Genomic DNA, 13324 nt, shown 5'->3' with positions numbered 1-13324 from the left:
ACGGGCAGGAAAGAAAATTAGTTGAACACCACCAATTTTCTATTCCTAGAGCAGAATAACAGAATAACAGAGGTCTTCTAGTCCAACTCCCTGCTCAAGCAGGAAACCTTATCCATTTCTGACAAATGGTTGTCAAATCTTTCTGGAGACAAGTCACTGATTAATTGTTCTCACTGTCAGGAAATTTCTCCTTAGTTGTAGGTTGCTTCTCTCCTTGGTTAGTTTCCATCCATTCATTCTTGTCCTGCCTTCTGGTGCTTTGGAAATTAGCTTGACTCCTTCTTCTTTGTGGCAACCCCTGAGATATTGGAACACTGCTATTATGTCATCCCTAGTCCTTCTTTTCATCAAACTAGACATATCCAGTTCCTGCAATCGTTCCCCTAATTCTGGGAGTTGAAGTCCACACATCTTATGGTCACCAAGGTCCAGACTGTGTCTCTTTATCAAGAGTTCCATTTTCCCCCCTAACAAACAAGTTGTGTGGTCTAAAAAAGTTTGCAAATCCATAAAGTAAAGATCCACCATCTTCAGAATGATTCTGGCGGGGCCCGTGAAATGACCCCAGCCAATTGTGATTTATTTGATAAACCATGGCTTAGTGCAATATGTGAATTAGTTGTGTATCAGCAACATACTGTTGAAATCCTTCAGCAAGATTGTCTCACTTCCCTGTCCAGGAGCTGATTCACCACCATCATATCTCTCTCTGTTGCTACTGAATGTTCAGTGATCCTTTCCCTGTGAGCTGATTTTGAATTGATTTGCAGTGGGAAAGGTCAAGGCAATTATAGCTTCTTCTCCTTGTTCCCTTACAAGACAGTGAACAGGAGACAGCAGAAGAAGGGGGAGAATAGCAATAGCAACAGCACTTAGACTTATATACCACTTTCCAGTGCTTTCCAGCCTTCTCTAAGCGGTTACAGAATCAGCCTCTTGCCCCAAACAATCTGGGTCCTCATTTTACCCACCTCGGAAGGATGGAAGGCTGAGTCAACCTTGAGCCTGGTGAGATTCGATCAGTCAAACTACTGGCAGTTGGTGATCAGCAGAAGTAGCTTGCAGTACTGCACTCTAACCACTGTGCCAAAATTGTGGCCCCTCCTGGAACACCCTTACCTGACAGGAGCCTTGTCAGGTGCCCAATTTTACCCAATTCTCTGGTGATGTCTTTCTAAGCACCTTGGAACACCTCACTTTTCAGATTTGATGAAATAAATCTGGATTGCTCCCCTCCCCCATTGGTAGATCATGGAAAATGGTTCTGTTGTTTTGAAGTGCCTTGGAGGCATTTCAGGCAGCCATTTGTAGTAAAAACCACTGATGGATTTCATTTCTGCTCCACAGAAGGGCTCGCTCATGGGAATCTTGGATTCTCAGATTTTATTAGCAGCCAAGAAGTTAAAATATCTTGGAGATTAAAGACTAGAAACAGCAAACAGCGAAAGCTTAAAAGTAGAATGAAAGTTGCCGGAAACGCACCTGCCAATGAGAGATAGGTGTTGTAGCTTGCCAGCAGTCAGCAGTGCTGGCAGCAGATTCGGACAGTGAGGAAGTTGGGGAGGAACACTGGCCAGTCCTGGAGTCTGGGGAAGGCTCTGACGAGAGCTCTGCATCAGAGGCAGAGATGGGGCCAGGGCCGTTTGACAGTTATCAGGTGCCTTCGGCATCAGACATCAGTGAGGCAGACGAACAGCTGGAGCCTGTTCCCAATGTGCGCAGGTGAATGGCCCCTCCCATAGGGAATAAAAGAGGAGCGAAAGGGGAGGGTGTTTGCAGGAGACAATTAGTTCATTCCTGCATTTTTGCCAAGTATTGCGGCCATCTGAAAGATATCAGCCTGGCCACTCTCCAAGCCTGATAAAGGTCAGTAATTGTGAACTATCTTGAAAGGTTGTGGGTTGGGACTTTGCTGGAGAGGAATTCACTGTAAATTAAATAAAAGGGATTTATCGGGACGAGGACTCGGCTTTGTGCTGCTGGGGAAGCCTTGGTCAGAACAATAGGTTTCTTATTTTCAGCATAGCATCTTTCCCCCCAAAAAGGTGGTACGGCTTTCTCTGTGGTGGAAAACAAAGCTTTACATGAAGCTTTAAAGAGCCTTTAACAGTTTCAGAAGAAGTAGACCAATGGAATTTCTCTCTTTTTCTCTGTATGCTGTCATTCTTCTTGCTGTGTTTGTATGCGTTTGCCAGAATTTAATTTGCTTTCTCAAGACTCTCATGCTATTAGTTATAGCTGAGATATTTCTCTGGGGAGCCACATAATTTCATTTGGTGGCTGGATTTCAAAATTAGATGTAGTTCTCTGTCCATTAGCTTTCTGATACATTACATCAATCAGATTTCAATGGACTTAAATGATTTAATTCCACCTGGTGGAGTTAGTTATTATGAAGTAGAGCTAAATGCCCACAGCATCTCATGTTCCTTTTTGTTCCCTGAACTTGGATAAGTAATTAATCTCTCCTGGGTTGTGTGCTCCCTTACAATTATTCTCTTCTGCATTTTCTATCTTAATTGCTACTTCGATAATAGAAATAAATGGGGCTACTGCTGAAATATGGCTTCAGTCTAGGATGAAACCATAACGTTTTGACTTCTTTGTTTTCTGGTCTAAAGAAATGCAGTCACTCGATGCCGAGACCAAAAATGGGACAGAAGCTATTCTTTTGTATATTCTATCCTCTATTTTATTGAAGAAAATCTAAGGAAAAGGGCTTTTTCATTTAATTTTTCTGATGGATGATTTTTGTGAAGTAAAAACCATCCAATTATTTTTAATAGTTGTTATCATGTAGGGGCATGAGTTGCAAAAGCATTTTTTTTTTTATTCATGAGGTTCATCATCTGGAAAGTGACTGAAAACGGTTCTTTACTGCTATTTAGTAAATGCCACTTCCGTCATCTGAGGGGTAGACTAGAAGTCAGTTTCTCCTCAAGATTGTATTTCAATGTTGTAGTTTTTGATGGTCATTTAGAGCCAACTTCTATATAGATAAAATACAGATAGACTTCGAATTACAACAGTTCATTTAGTGACTATTCATTGCACTGAAAAATGTGACTTATGACCATTTTTCATAGTTACGACTTTTGCATTATCCCCATGATCATGTGATCCAAATTTAGATGCTTGGTATCTGGTTCATATTTGTGACCTTTGCTGTGTCCCAAGGTCATGTGATCACCTTTTTTGACCTTCTGACAAAGGCAGTGGGGAAGCCAGATTCACCTACCGCGTTACCAACTTATTAACTTCAGTGATTCACTTAACAACCGTGGCAAGGAAAGTCATAAACTGTGGCAAAACTCAACAAACAAACAAACAAACTCAAACTTATCAAATGTCTTACTTAATAACAGAATTTTTAGGCTCAATTGTGGTCGTAAGTTGAGGACCACCTGTACATGAATAGGATTCAAATGTTAGCCATAAAATAACAATGACATAACAATGAAGCAGCAGTATTACTCATATCAATGGCCAGCCCAAAATATTGGTATAAATGAAAACAGATTAGAGGAACACTCGTCTATTTCAGGATTCTTAGCACAGACAGTAATGTAACATCTAGAAGCAGGAGTACTCCTTAAGATACACCCCCAAATATTCACACTTTTGGGTGGGTTCCGGCAGTCACTACTGCTGGTTCGCTTGTGGTTGTGCCGTGTGCACGCACATGCTCAGTGCAATAAAAATGTTCTGCGCATGCGCAGAACCAACAAACAAGATGGCGGCACCCGTTGTGCCCCTGGAGAACCACTTCGGGGGCATGGTAGTCCTGGGTCACTGCCACTTCTAGTGACCCAGGCCGCCAAACCACTACTGGTTCGCCCAAACCGGTCCGAAGCAGTAGGAGCCCTCCACTGCACACTATGTAGTTGACATTTTTGCCATGATCAAAAAAGAACACAGAGAAAGGAATAATGAATATATTTCAGGAATTAAATTCACAAGAGAAAAAGGAAATAAGAGCCTACGCTTCCTGGACATACTCTTAACTGAAGGGTGAGCAACTATGGCCACTTTGTGACTTGTGGACATGGTTGGTTCAGGAATTCTGGGAGCTGAAGTCCATGGGTGTCTACATCTCCTTGTCTGAACAACAACATTCTCCACTGTCCTTTCATCAGTTGTAGTGTGACCTTTTTCAGCTCCTGGTTTCATCTGTCCCCATTACACGTGGCACTGCTTTCTCTCCTGCATCTTCTTTAATCTCACCGCAGAAGCTCTTCTGCATTCTCTGGACTTCCTGCTTTTCTGTTCCCATTTGTTCGTATGGGCTGCCACAGGCTCAAGGTTGCATCTCTCCTTTCTGTCTTTGCCGTATATCCAGGGTATGAATACAAATAGCTCATCGAGTGCAGAACATCTTGTTGGCAAGCAGGGTGTTTGTACCACTGTCGGGAAAAAAGCTCATCGGTATTCATCTGCATTATTGCCCATGCTCCGACGTTCAGCCCTGGCCTTCCAAGTCGGCTACTGGACTGAAGTGCGTCTCTGAATAAATCCTGATTGCAGAAGCATGTTGAGAGTGAAGAAAGTTAATTAGTTAGAAAAATGTTAAAATGACCTCTGATAATATGAATGAGATCAGAGCGTTAGTTGGGGGAATGATAAAATATATATATATATATTTTGCAGTAATCATCTCTTTCCAATTTCCATGGACGTCTTCATCACATTTATCCAAAGGGAAATTTCCTCTGGAGCTGCTGGCACATCCTTTGTATTTTTTATCACACTTGAAATAATGGATGCTCCAAAGTATTTTTATTGCAAGATCTAATCTTTTTATTTTGGGCAGTGGATTCACTTTGCTACATAGGACATTACAACGAAGCCTGACTTCGCAATTATTTGATATAATTTAGATGCAAATTAGGATTTCGTATTCTGGCTGTCATGTGCTTTATTCCTCTTGGTTAGCTAAGCTATAGCTCATTACATTTCATCACACTACAGTGTTGTTGCCTCTTGCAATGTCATCTCAGGGTTCTCTTTTTTGATTGAATTCCTGCTTCTCTGTCCATTTTTACTGTTCTTACTTGGGACAGCAGAAAGTGATTAAACTGAATGGAATTTCGTCTCTTTAGAAGAGAACCAGGGACGCAGTGGCTCAGTGGCTAAGATGCTGGGCGTGTTGATCAGAAGTTTGGCGGTTCGAATCCCTAGTGCCGCATAATGGAGTGAGCTCCCGTTACTTGTCCCAGCTTCTGCCAACCCAGCAGTTCGAAAGCATGTTAAAATGCAAGTAGAAAAATAGGAACCACCTTTGGTGGGAAGGTAACAGCGTTCTGTGTGTCTTCGGCATCTAGTCATGCCGGCCACATGACCATGGAGGCGTCTTCGGACAGCGCTGACTCTTCGGCTTTGAAATAGAGAGGAGCACCGCCCCTCTAGAGTTGGGTACGACTAGCATAGGGCTCCTTGCTAGAAATTCTTTTCATCACTTTTTTAACATTCTCTTTTTCACCGAGTCATGAAAAATACTTGTAGACTTTGTAAACAACAGAATGGACCAATTTGTTTGTTTGGAGCGCAGTCTGTTCTGCAGATGGTGGGCTCTGGTGCTGTAAATGTTCTTAATTAAAATCAAAGTCTTTATGATCATACCCAGTAATGAAATTGGCACCATCAGCAATAAAGATTTCCCAGTTACGGCGAATCTATGATATGAATAGCACTATGTACATTTGGCATGCACTTTACATCTACCCTAATCCAACAAAACTGAAATGTGGAATATTGTTCCCCCCCCCCCTTACAGTTCTTTCCCTTTAATGAAATGGAGCAAATCTGCTTTGAGAATTAGATCTGGCATATATTCTGTCAATAAACCACTTTGTAACTGGCAGCTAAAGCTGACTAAATTGAGAATTTAATCTGTCTTGGTTGGAAACACTAAAATAAATAACCTGTTGTTAAAAAATTCTATTTATGTTAAAATAAATGAGTAAATTGTTAAGAGTTACCAAAGGAAACTATTTATTGGTTTTTGTATGTCCCATCTTTTGACTTTACATGGTATTGTTTTCATTTGATATATGCAAGTGCATGAATCAAACCTAGTTTATAGCTTTTGCATTCTGTTTTTATTGTCTTCTAGCAGCTAATCCATCAACTAAAATTAGTCTTGTAGATCAACATTTATATTCATAGCAAGCAATCCGTGGTACAGATTTACATGATTCCCTGTGTTTTTTGTTTTTTTTACTGTAATAAACTTTTTATATGTAGTTTATTTCCTCTTTGCAAATATAATATCTTGTCTGTAAACAGACTGATTCCTGGATTGCCATGATGATTATGAATAACCATGTTTATATACTCTATGAATAAAAAATTCATAGGTTTATTTCACTCATAAAGTGGGGCTTTACTTGCTCACCTTAAATTGGCAACCTTTGAAACATTACTGAAAAGTGTGTATGTGTGTGCGTATTTTTATATATTACTTTTCTGTTCAGAAAGCATTGTGGGATTTTGGGGAATAGTGTAATGTATCGAAGGAGAGTATAAATCAGGAGTCGCAACTTATGGAGTTTTCGTGGATGTTCCTAAATTTTGAGAGCGTATTAGGGGATGTACTTAGTCACAAAATACCTATTTATCCAAAGGCAAAATAGGTTTCCAGTCTCCCTTTCAGCTTTTATGAGTCCATGGAGAAGTAACATTATTTGAAATAAAGGTAATGCTTGAACCTGACAGTTTGCTTTGCCATTCAATGTTACTTTTCTGTCTTTTTTGAAAAAGAATCTAAAAAGTAATAAAAACAGGAGTGGGCTTCAAAATATTTACAAAGGGGTTCTCTGCCCGCTTACTGGGTGGATGTGGCCATGGTGGGCATGGCCTCCTGTACCATGTCGGGGGGGGGGTTTGCCCTCCCCGTGTTCCGGAGGCTTTTCTCAAGCCTCCGGGAGGGCAAAAATGGTCCTCCCAGGCTCCGGAAGCTCTCCGGAGGGCAGAAACTGGCTTGTTTCTGGCCTTCCCGAACTTCCAGTAGGCCCATTTTTCACCCATCTTGAGCCTCCACGCGCGCACTGCACTTACCTGCATCCAAAACGGGCCGCGTGGAGATTCCTGGGAGGGGCAAGTAGGGTGGGGCTGGCTAGCGGGGTAGGATTTGGAGGTTCTCCAAAATGGCCATAATGTTAGCTACGGGTGAACCCATAGCAGCCCACCCCTGCTGAGGACCCTACTAGAGTTTTAGGCTACAAACGTGGGGCAGAATTACCAAGCTTGCTTGTTTCTTGCACCAATGGAAAAGAAGCTACTTGGATTCAGTCCGCTGCTTCCTTTTCAGATCTCCGTCGTTCTATAGCTGCTGCTCTCAAGTTGATAGCAATAATACAGTAGAAGTGTTTCTGCTACAATCCTGCTGGCCTTCCAAAGCTATCCACAAAGCCATTCCACTGGTTGTTTGATGCGATCTGAAGGTCAAATGAGAGTGCTCCAGTGCTCCTTTTCTTGAGATTGAAAATTAAAGTCATCTCTCCTGCTGTGTGTTTCTGTGCTATTTGAACTGGGTTGTGATAGGAAACCTACAGTTGGTAGTAAATTAATAAACCCAATTCAGACTGCCTCTGCACTTCTTACTGATTGGAAAAAAGGGAGGGATACAGCTATATAGCTGTCTAACAGCCACAAGTATAAATGCCTTTTTCATGCCATAGATTATTAAAAAAAACAAAAAAAAACCCCAACAACTCGGATTTCATACCAAAAGCAGATGTCTCAGTGAATTCTACAGGTGGACTGCTTTGACTTTGAGACTAGCTTGTTCCAAAATTTAGATAAATGTACTTGAAAAAGAGGGACGCGGTGGCTCAGTGGCTAAGACATTGAGCTTGTCAATCAAAAGGCAGTTTGGCAGTTTGAGTCCAGTGGTGAAATTCAAATTTTTTTACAACTGGTTCTGTGGGCGTGGCTTGGTGCGTGTGGCGTGGTGGGCTTGGCAAGGGAAGGATACTGCAAAATCTCCATTCTTACCCCACTCCGGGGTGAGCCGGAGGTAGCATTTGCCAGTTCTCTGAACTACTCAAAATTTTCTCTACTAGTTCCCCAGAAGCTGTCAGAACTTGCTGCATTTCACCCCTGTTCAAGTCCCTAGTGCTGCGTAATGAAGTGAGCTCCTGTTACTTGTCCCAGCTTTTGCCAACCTAGCAGTTCGAAAGGCAAGTAGAAAAATAGGAACCACCTTTTGGTGGGAAGGTAACAGCATTCTGTGTGCTTTTGGCCACATGACCACGGAGAATGTCTTTGGACAGCTCTTCATTTTCGTCTTTGAAATGGAGATGAGCACTGCCCCCTAGAGTCGGGAACAACTAACACACATGTACGAGGGGAATCTTTACCTTTACTTTACCTTTACTTGAATAAGAACAAGTTTAAGAACTGAGTGCTGAAATTGGCACACCGGAAACCAAAAGAGCAGCTCTCCAGGGTGCACGCGTGGGAGCGCCAGAAACCGGAAGAGTAGTTCCCCAGCGAGCATGCGCACACAGGAAAGCTGAGCTTCCGGTTTCCAGCATGCATGGTTCCAGTTTCTGGCATGCATGTGCGCATGAAGACCAGCTGGCTGGCATGCGCTGGAAACCATAAGCTCAGCTTCCAAGCATGTGCATGTGTGCCAGGGAGCTGTTCTTCCGGTTTCCGGTGCTCCCGTGCACGCGAAGACCAGCTGACCGGCGCGCATATGTGCATTGGAACCCAGAAGAGCAATGGGTGATGGATGGCGTGCCCGGAGCGATGGCTTTGCGTGCCACTTCTGGCACGTGTGCCATAGGTTCGCAATCACAGGCCTAGGCTTTGCATTCAGCCTAGCCTACTATGCCTTGTATATGTTGTAGTTTTGATGTCCTCTGCTGAATAACTGCATGTGTATTGATTTTATTCCAAGCTGCTTTGAGTGTCTTACAGAAGAGAAGTGGGGCAGCAGGATGTATTTCAAATAAACAAGGTCAAAGCTAATATTGCTGCAAGCATTCCTAAGTGAATTGTCTAACTGGAGAAAAAAGAATTTTTTTTTAAAAAAGGGCATAGGTTGTTTGCTCTCTTTGCTATCCTTCCCTCCCCCCCCCCTTCTTTTTTTAAATTTGGCAAATTGACAGAACATATAGCAGGAATGCAATTGGTGGAAGAGGTGAGAAAATATTCCCTTTCCCTGGGGGAAACATGGAGCACAGGATGAGTCAGTGTCCATTTCCTGTTGCTTCTGTGAATATCAAATGATAATGGAAAATGGCATTAAAATGTAAACCCTACTTTTAGTTACGTCAGTTGGATCCCAGATGGGGTGTCTTGATGGCAGGAATGAGAAAGAGAACTGGTTTCTTAATGGTACTGGGTGTTGGTAAGCTCACCTTCTATAAGGTAAAGGTAAAGGTTCTCCTCTAGTCCCGACTCTAGGGGGCGGTGCTCATCTCTGTTTCAAAGCCGAAGAGCCAACGCTGTCCCAAGACATCTCCGTGGTCATGTGGCCATCATGACTCAACACCAAAGGCGCATGGAACGCTGTTAACTTCCCACCAAAGGTGGTTCCTAGTTTTCTACTTGCATTTTTACGTGCTTTTGAACTGCTAGGTTGTCAGAAGCTGGGACAAGTAACGGGAGCTCACTCCGTTACACAGCAGTAGGGATTCAAACTGCCAAACTGCCGACCTTGCTGATCCACAAGCTCAGAGTCTTAGTCACTGAGCCACCATTCCCCACCTTCTATAAAATGCAGCTAATATTGAACTATCCCATAAGTCTTGGTGGGGGGGAAAAGCAGACTTATAAATCAAGGCAATCAGTGTGGTGCATTGTGTTAAAAGAACAGCATAAAAGAGAGAAACATAAAAGCTTTGATACCTGCAGGTGTAATTTGGAGTTTACAGTCTTTCACATCTGGGCAGCCAGCTGTTACTGTTCCTTCCACTGAAGAAGCATGCATGCACGCTGTTAATCCAGCACTTAGATCATTATTTTCTCTTCCCTAAAGAGAAAAAAGTTAACCACATTTTAATATTGGATCTAGAAAACTGGGTCTTTGACTATTGCTTGTTTCTGAAAAGCTACACATTTTTAATGTTCTAGTTTGTGTACAGACTTTTCACACTTTTTTTTTTAATTTCAACAGTTGGGCTGTGACCGTAGTAAGACTCTGGTAGACATCTGTGGAGAGAAGGAATTTCAGGCTTTGGTGTGTGATGCGCTCACTGTGCCAATACGGAGTGGTTCTTGTGATGCTTGCATATCCATTGCAGTCATCCATCATTTTTCAACAGCGGTAAGTTAAAGCTACCTAAAAGTAGAACAATTGTAATATAGTTTATCCTTCTGTTTCATGGTTATCATTGTTGTTGTTTTCATTCCAGGGAGCTGTGATTCCCAGTTCCATTTTTGAAGCTCCCAAAGAACTTCCAGATTGCTCCTTTGATTTTTACATCACAGTTATTGGTGCCATTGAATTAAGGCTTACCATGTTCATTTTTTTTTTGTCTATAACTATTTTCTGGGGTGGGATTAGGAGTAAGAAAGAAAAAAGAAAAGAAATTCTGGGGAGCCTTTCCATCCTGTGAAATTCTTGTACCAGGAAAGTTCTTCTAAGTTTCTTAATATCCCGTAAGGTAAAGGTAAAGGTTTCCCTTGCACATTCCATTCCATTCCATTCCATTTATTAGACTTGTATGCCTCCCCGGAGGGACTCAGGGTGGCGAACAGACATATGGGAAAGGGGACAATACAAAAAACGAACGAAACAAGACAGGATACAGAGACAAATTAAAACTACACAATAGTCAACAATTCGAGTGGGGCTGGGAACTCATCAGCCCCAGGCCTGCCGGAACAGCCAGGTCTTAACAGCTTTGCGGAAAGCCTGAAGGGTGGTGAGGGTCCAAATCTCCATGGGGAGATCATTCCAAAGGGCCGGAGCAGCCACAGAAAAGGCCCTCCCCCGGGGAGTCACCAGTCGACATTGGCTGGCTGATGGTATCCGGAGGAGGCCTAATCTGTGGGATCTGATTGGTCGAAGGGAGGTGCTAGTCGTTCCCGACTCTAGAGGGCGGTGTTCATCTCTGTTTCAAAGCCTAAAAGAGCCAGCGCTGTCCGAAGACATCTCCGTGGTCATGCGGCTGGCATGACTAACTGCAGTTCCTCAGCAGTTCCTGGGCGCCCAAAATGCAGTCATGTGACTGCAGGGCATGGACAATTCTCAGAAAGTGGTCATAATTCTGTCATGACTTCAAATGATTGCTAAGCAACAACCGGTTGTAAGTTGAGGACTGCCTGTAATGAAAATAGTTCTTGGTTCTTTCTTTCAATTAAGTTGTTTAGATGTTACATGTTATGGTATCTGTTCCTTGTTCTATGGTTTGTTTATTTTATGGTTGGCTGAATTTTTAAAAATAAATATTTAATTGTATATTCATTATATTATATTAATTTCAATGATATATAATTCTATTAAATAGCTGAAAAGCACGAAAGATGTATAATTTAAAAAGTAGAAGTAAACAGACTACAGAATAGTACAGTGCTCCTAATTCTCTGAGCTCGGCCTTGTGTTTTGTTTCTGTTCTGAGTACAGTTTTTTTAGTTTTGTTATGTTTTACCTTTAAGATGAGTATATGCGTTTCTCTCCCATGATTAGGAGAGGAGGCTGGCTGTGCTCTGTGAACTGACTCGGCTGCTGAGACCTGGTGGAAAAGCACTTGTTTACGTTTGGGCTATGGAGCAGGAATACAAGGAGCAGAAGTCGAAGTATCTGAAAGGGGAAAAAGTTAGCGATAAAAGGCTTGGCAAAGCTGTCAGCGGCACGCTGAATAAAACAGGCAGCACCGAATGCCAAGGTTTGGCACAGCCCAGCAAGGACTGTAATGAGCCTAAGGGGACAAGCAATAGCCCAAGCCAGGTGGTTCCTGCCAGCCTTCCAGTTCATACAAATAGAACTTCCTTTGAAACTCAAGATGTCTTGGTCCCTTGGCACCTGAAAGATGGGATGAAGAAGAAGACAAGGCATACTGAACTTTGTCAGCCTCTGGATGGCGCTACATCTGCTCCAGAACCCAACCCTGTTTTTCACCGCTATTACCACGTCTTCTGTGAGGGTGAACTGGAACGGCTGTGTAAACAGTTAGATTGCATAAAGGTGGAAGGAAGTTATTATGACCAAGGAAACTGGTGTGTGGTTCTTGAAAAGCAGTGATGGCTTCACAGTCCCACGGAGGAAGCTGTGTCTTTGATGGATTTATTGATACAATTAATTCCATGGGTATTTCTAAAACATGATTGGCTACCTTGGCATTTGGCGGTTGTTTTTATATTTTTTTAAAATAAACAAATACCACTTTTACATGTGTGAGGAGAGTGAGCTGTTTTTCTTCCCCTATTTATGAAATTCTAGCTTGATGATCAGATTTCACAATCATCCTTGCAATTTACAGATGTTTTGGTTCTAGGATAGTGTATTGTATTGTATTGTATTGTATTGTATTATTTGTATGCCGCCCTTCTCCGGGAGGACTCAGGGCGGCGAACAATTCAAGGGGGAAAAAAAGGGGGAACATAAAAGACAAAATACAAATAATAAAAGTAGACTACAGTCGCACAACCATACATGTCGAGAGGAGAGGGAACTCATCACCCCCAGGCCTGCCAGCAAAGCCAGGTTTTGACGGCTTTTCGGAAGGCCTGGAGAGAGGTGAGGGTCCGAATCCCTGCGGGGAGTTCATTCCAGAGGGCCAGAGCTGCCACAGAGAAGGCCCTCCCCCGGGTAATAGCCAGGTGGCATTGGCTGGTAGATGGCACCCGGAGGAGGCTAACCCTGTGAGATCTAATGGGTCTGTGGGAGGTAATTGGCAGCAGGCGGTCTCTCAAGTACCCAGATCCAATACCAACCTTTTCAGCACCAAGTGCTGAAATGAGAGCACGCACATGGGGGAGTTCCAGAAACTAGAAAAGATGCTCCCCGGTGTGCATACCCGCGCCAGGAAGCTGAGCTTCTGGTTTCCGGTGCGTGCCGGCTACCTAGTCTTTCGGTTTCTGGCATGCAGGCGTGCACAAATACCAGCTGGCCAGCGTGCATGCACAAACCAGGAAGCTGCTCTTCCCATTTCTGGCACTCCCGCACATGCAAAGACCAGCTGGCCGGCACATATGCGCGCACCAGAACCCGGAAGAGCAGTGGGCTAGGGCTGGCATGCCCAGAGAGATGGCTCTCTGTGTTACTTCTGGCATGCATGCCATAGGTTCACCATCACGGTTCTAGGAGATGTGATCAAATACTGAAAGCTTCTGATTTGAAGCGCTCATATGCAGTGGAACAATTGAGAAA

The 13324-nt window shown here is 43.1% G+C and overlaps 1 protein-coding gene across 2 annotated transcripts in view; it reads left to right on the top strand.

The window, feature by feature from the left end:
* Positions 1–12337, top strand: part of ALKBH8 (alkB homolog 8, tRNA methyltransferase) — a 61259-nt gene extending 48922 nt beyond the window's left edge. For both annotated transcript variants that reach the window (XM_032220030.1, XM_032220031.1), the window contains exons 11-12: positions 10127–10276; positions 11642–12337. In XM_032220030.1, the coding sequence (XP_032075921.1) occupies positions 10127–10276; positions 11642–12196 (705 nt within the window). In that variant the 3' untranslated portion in view covers positions 12197–12337. The remainder of the gene's footprint in view (positions 1–10126; positions 10277–11641) is intronic.
* The last annotated feature ends 987 nt before the right edge of the window (positions 12338–13324 follow it).

Source organism: Thamnophis elegans, chromosome 6 (genome assembly GCF_009769535.1).
Source record: "Thamnophis elegans isolate rThaEle1 chromosome 6, rThaEle1.pri, whole genome shotgun sequence".
Taxonomy (NCBI): domain Eukaryota; kingdom Metazoa; phylum Chordata; class Lepidosauria; order Squamata; family Colubridae; genus Thamnophis; species Thamnophis elegans.
Note: the sequence above shows the minus strand (reverse complement) of the source record. Positions and strands in the feature narration are given on the sequence as shown.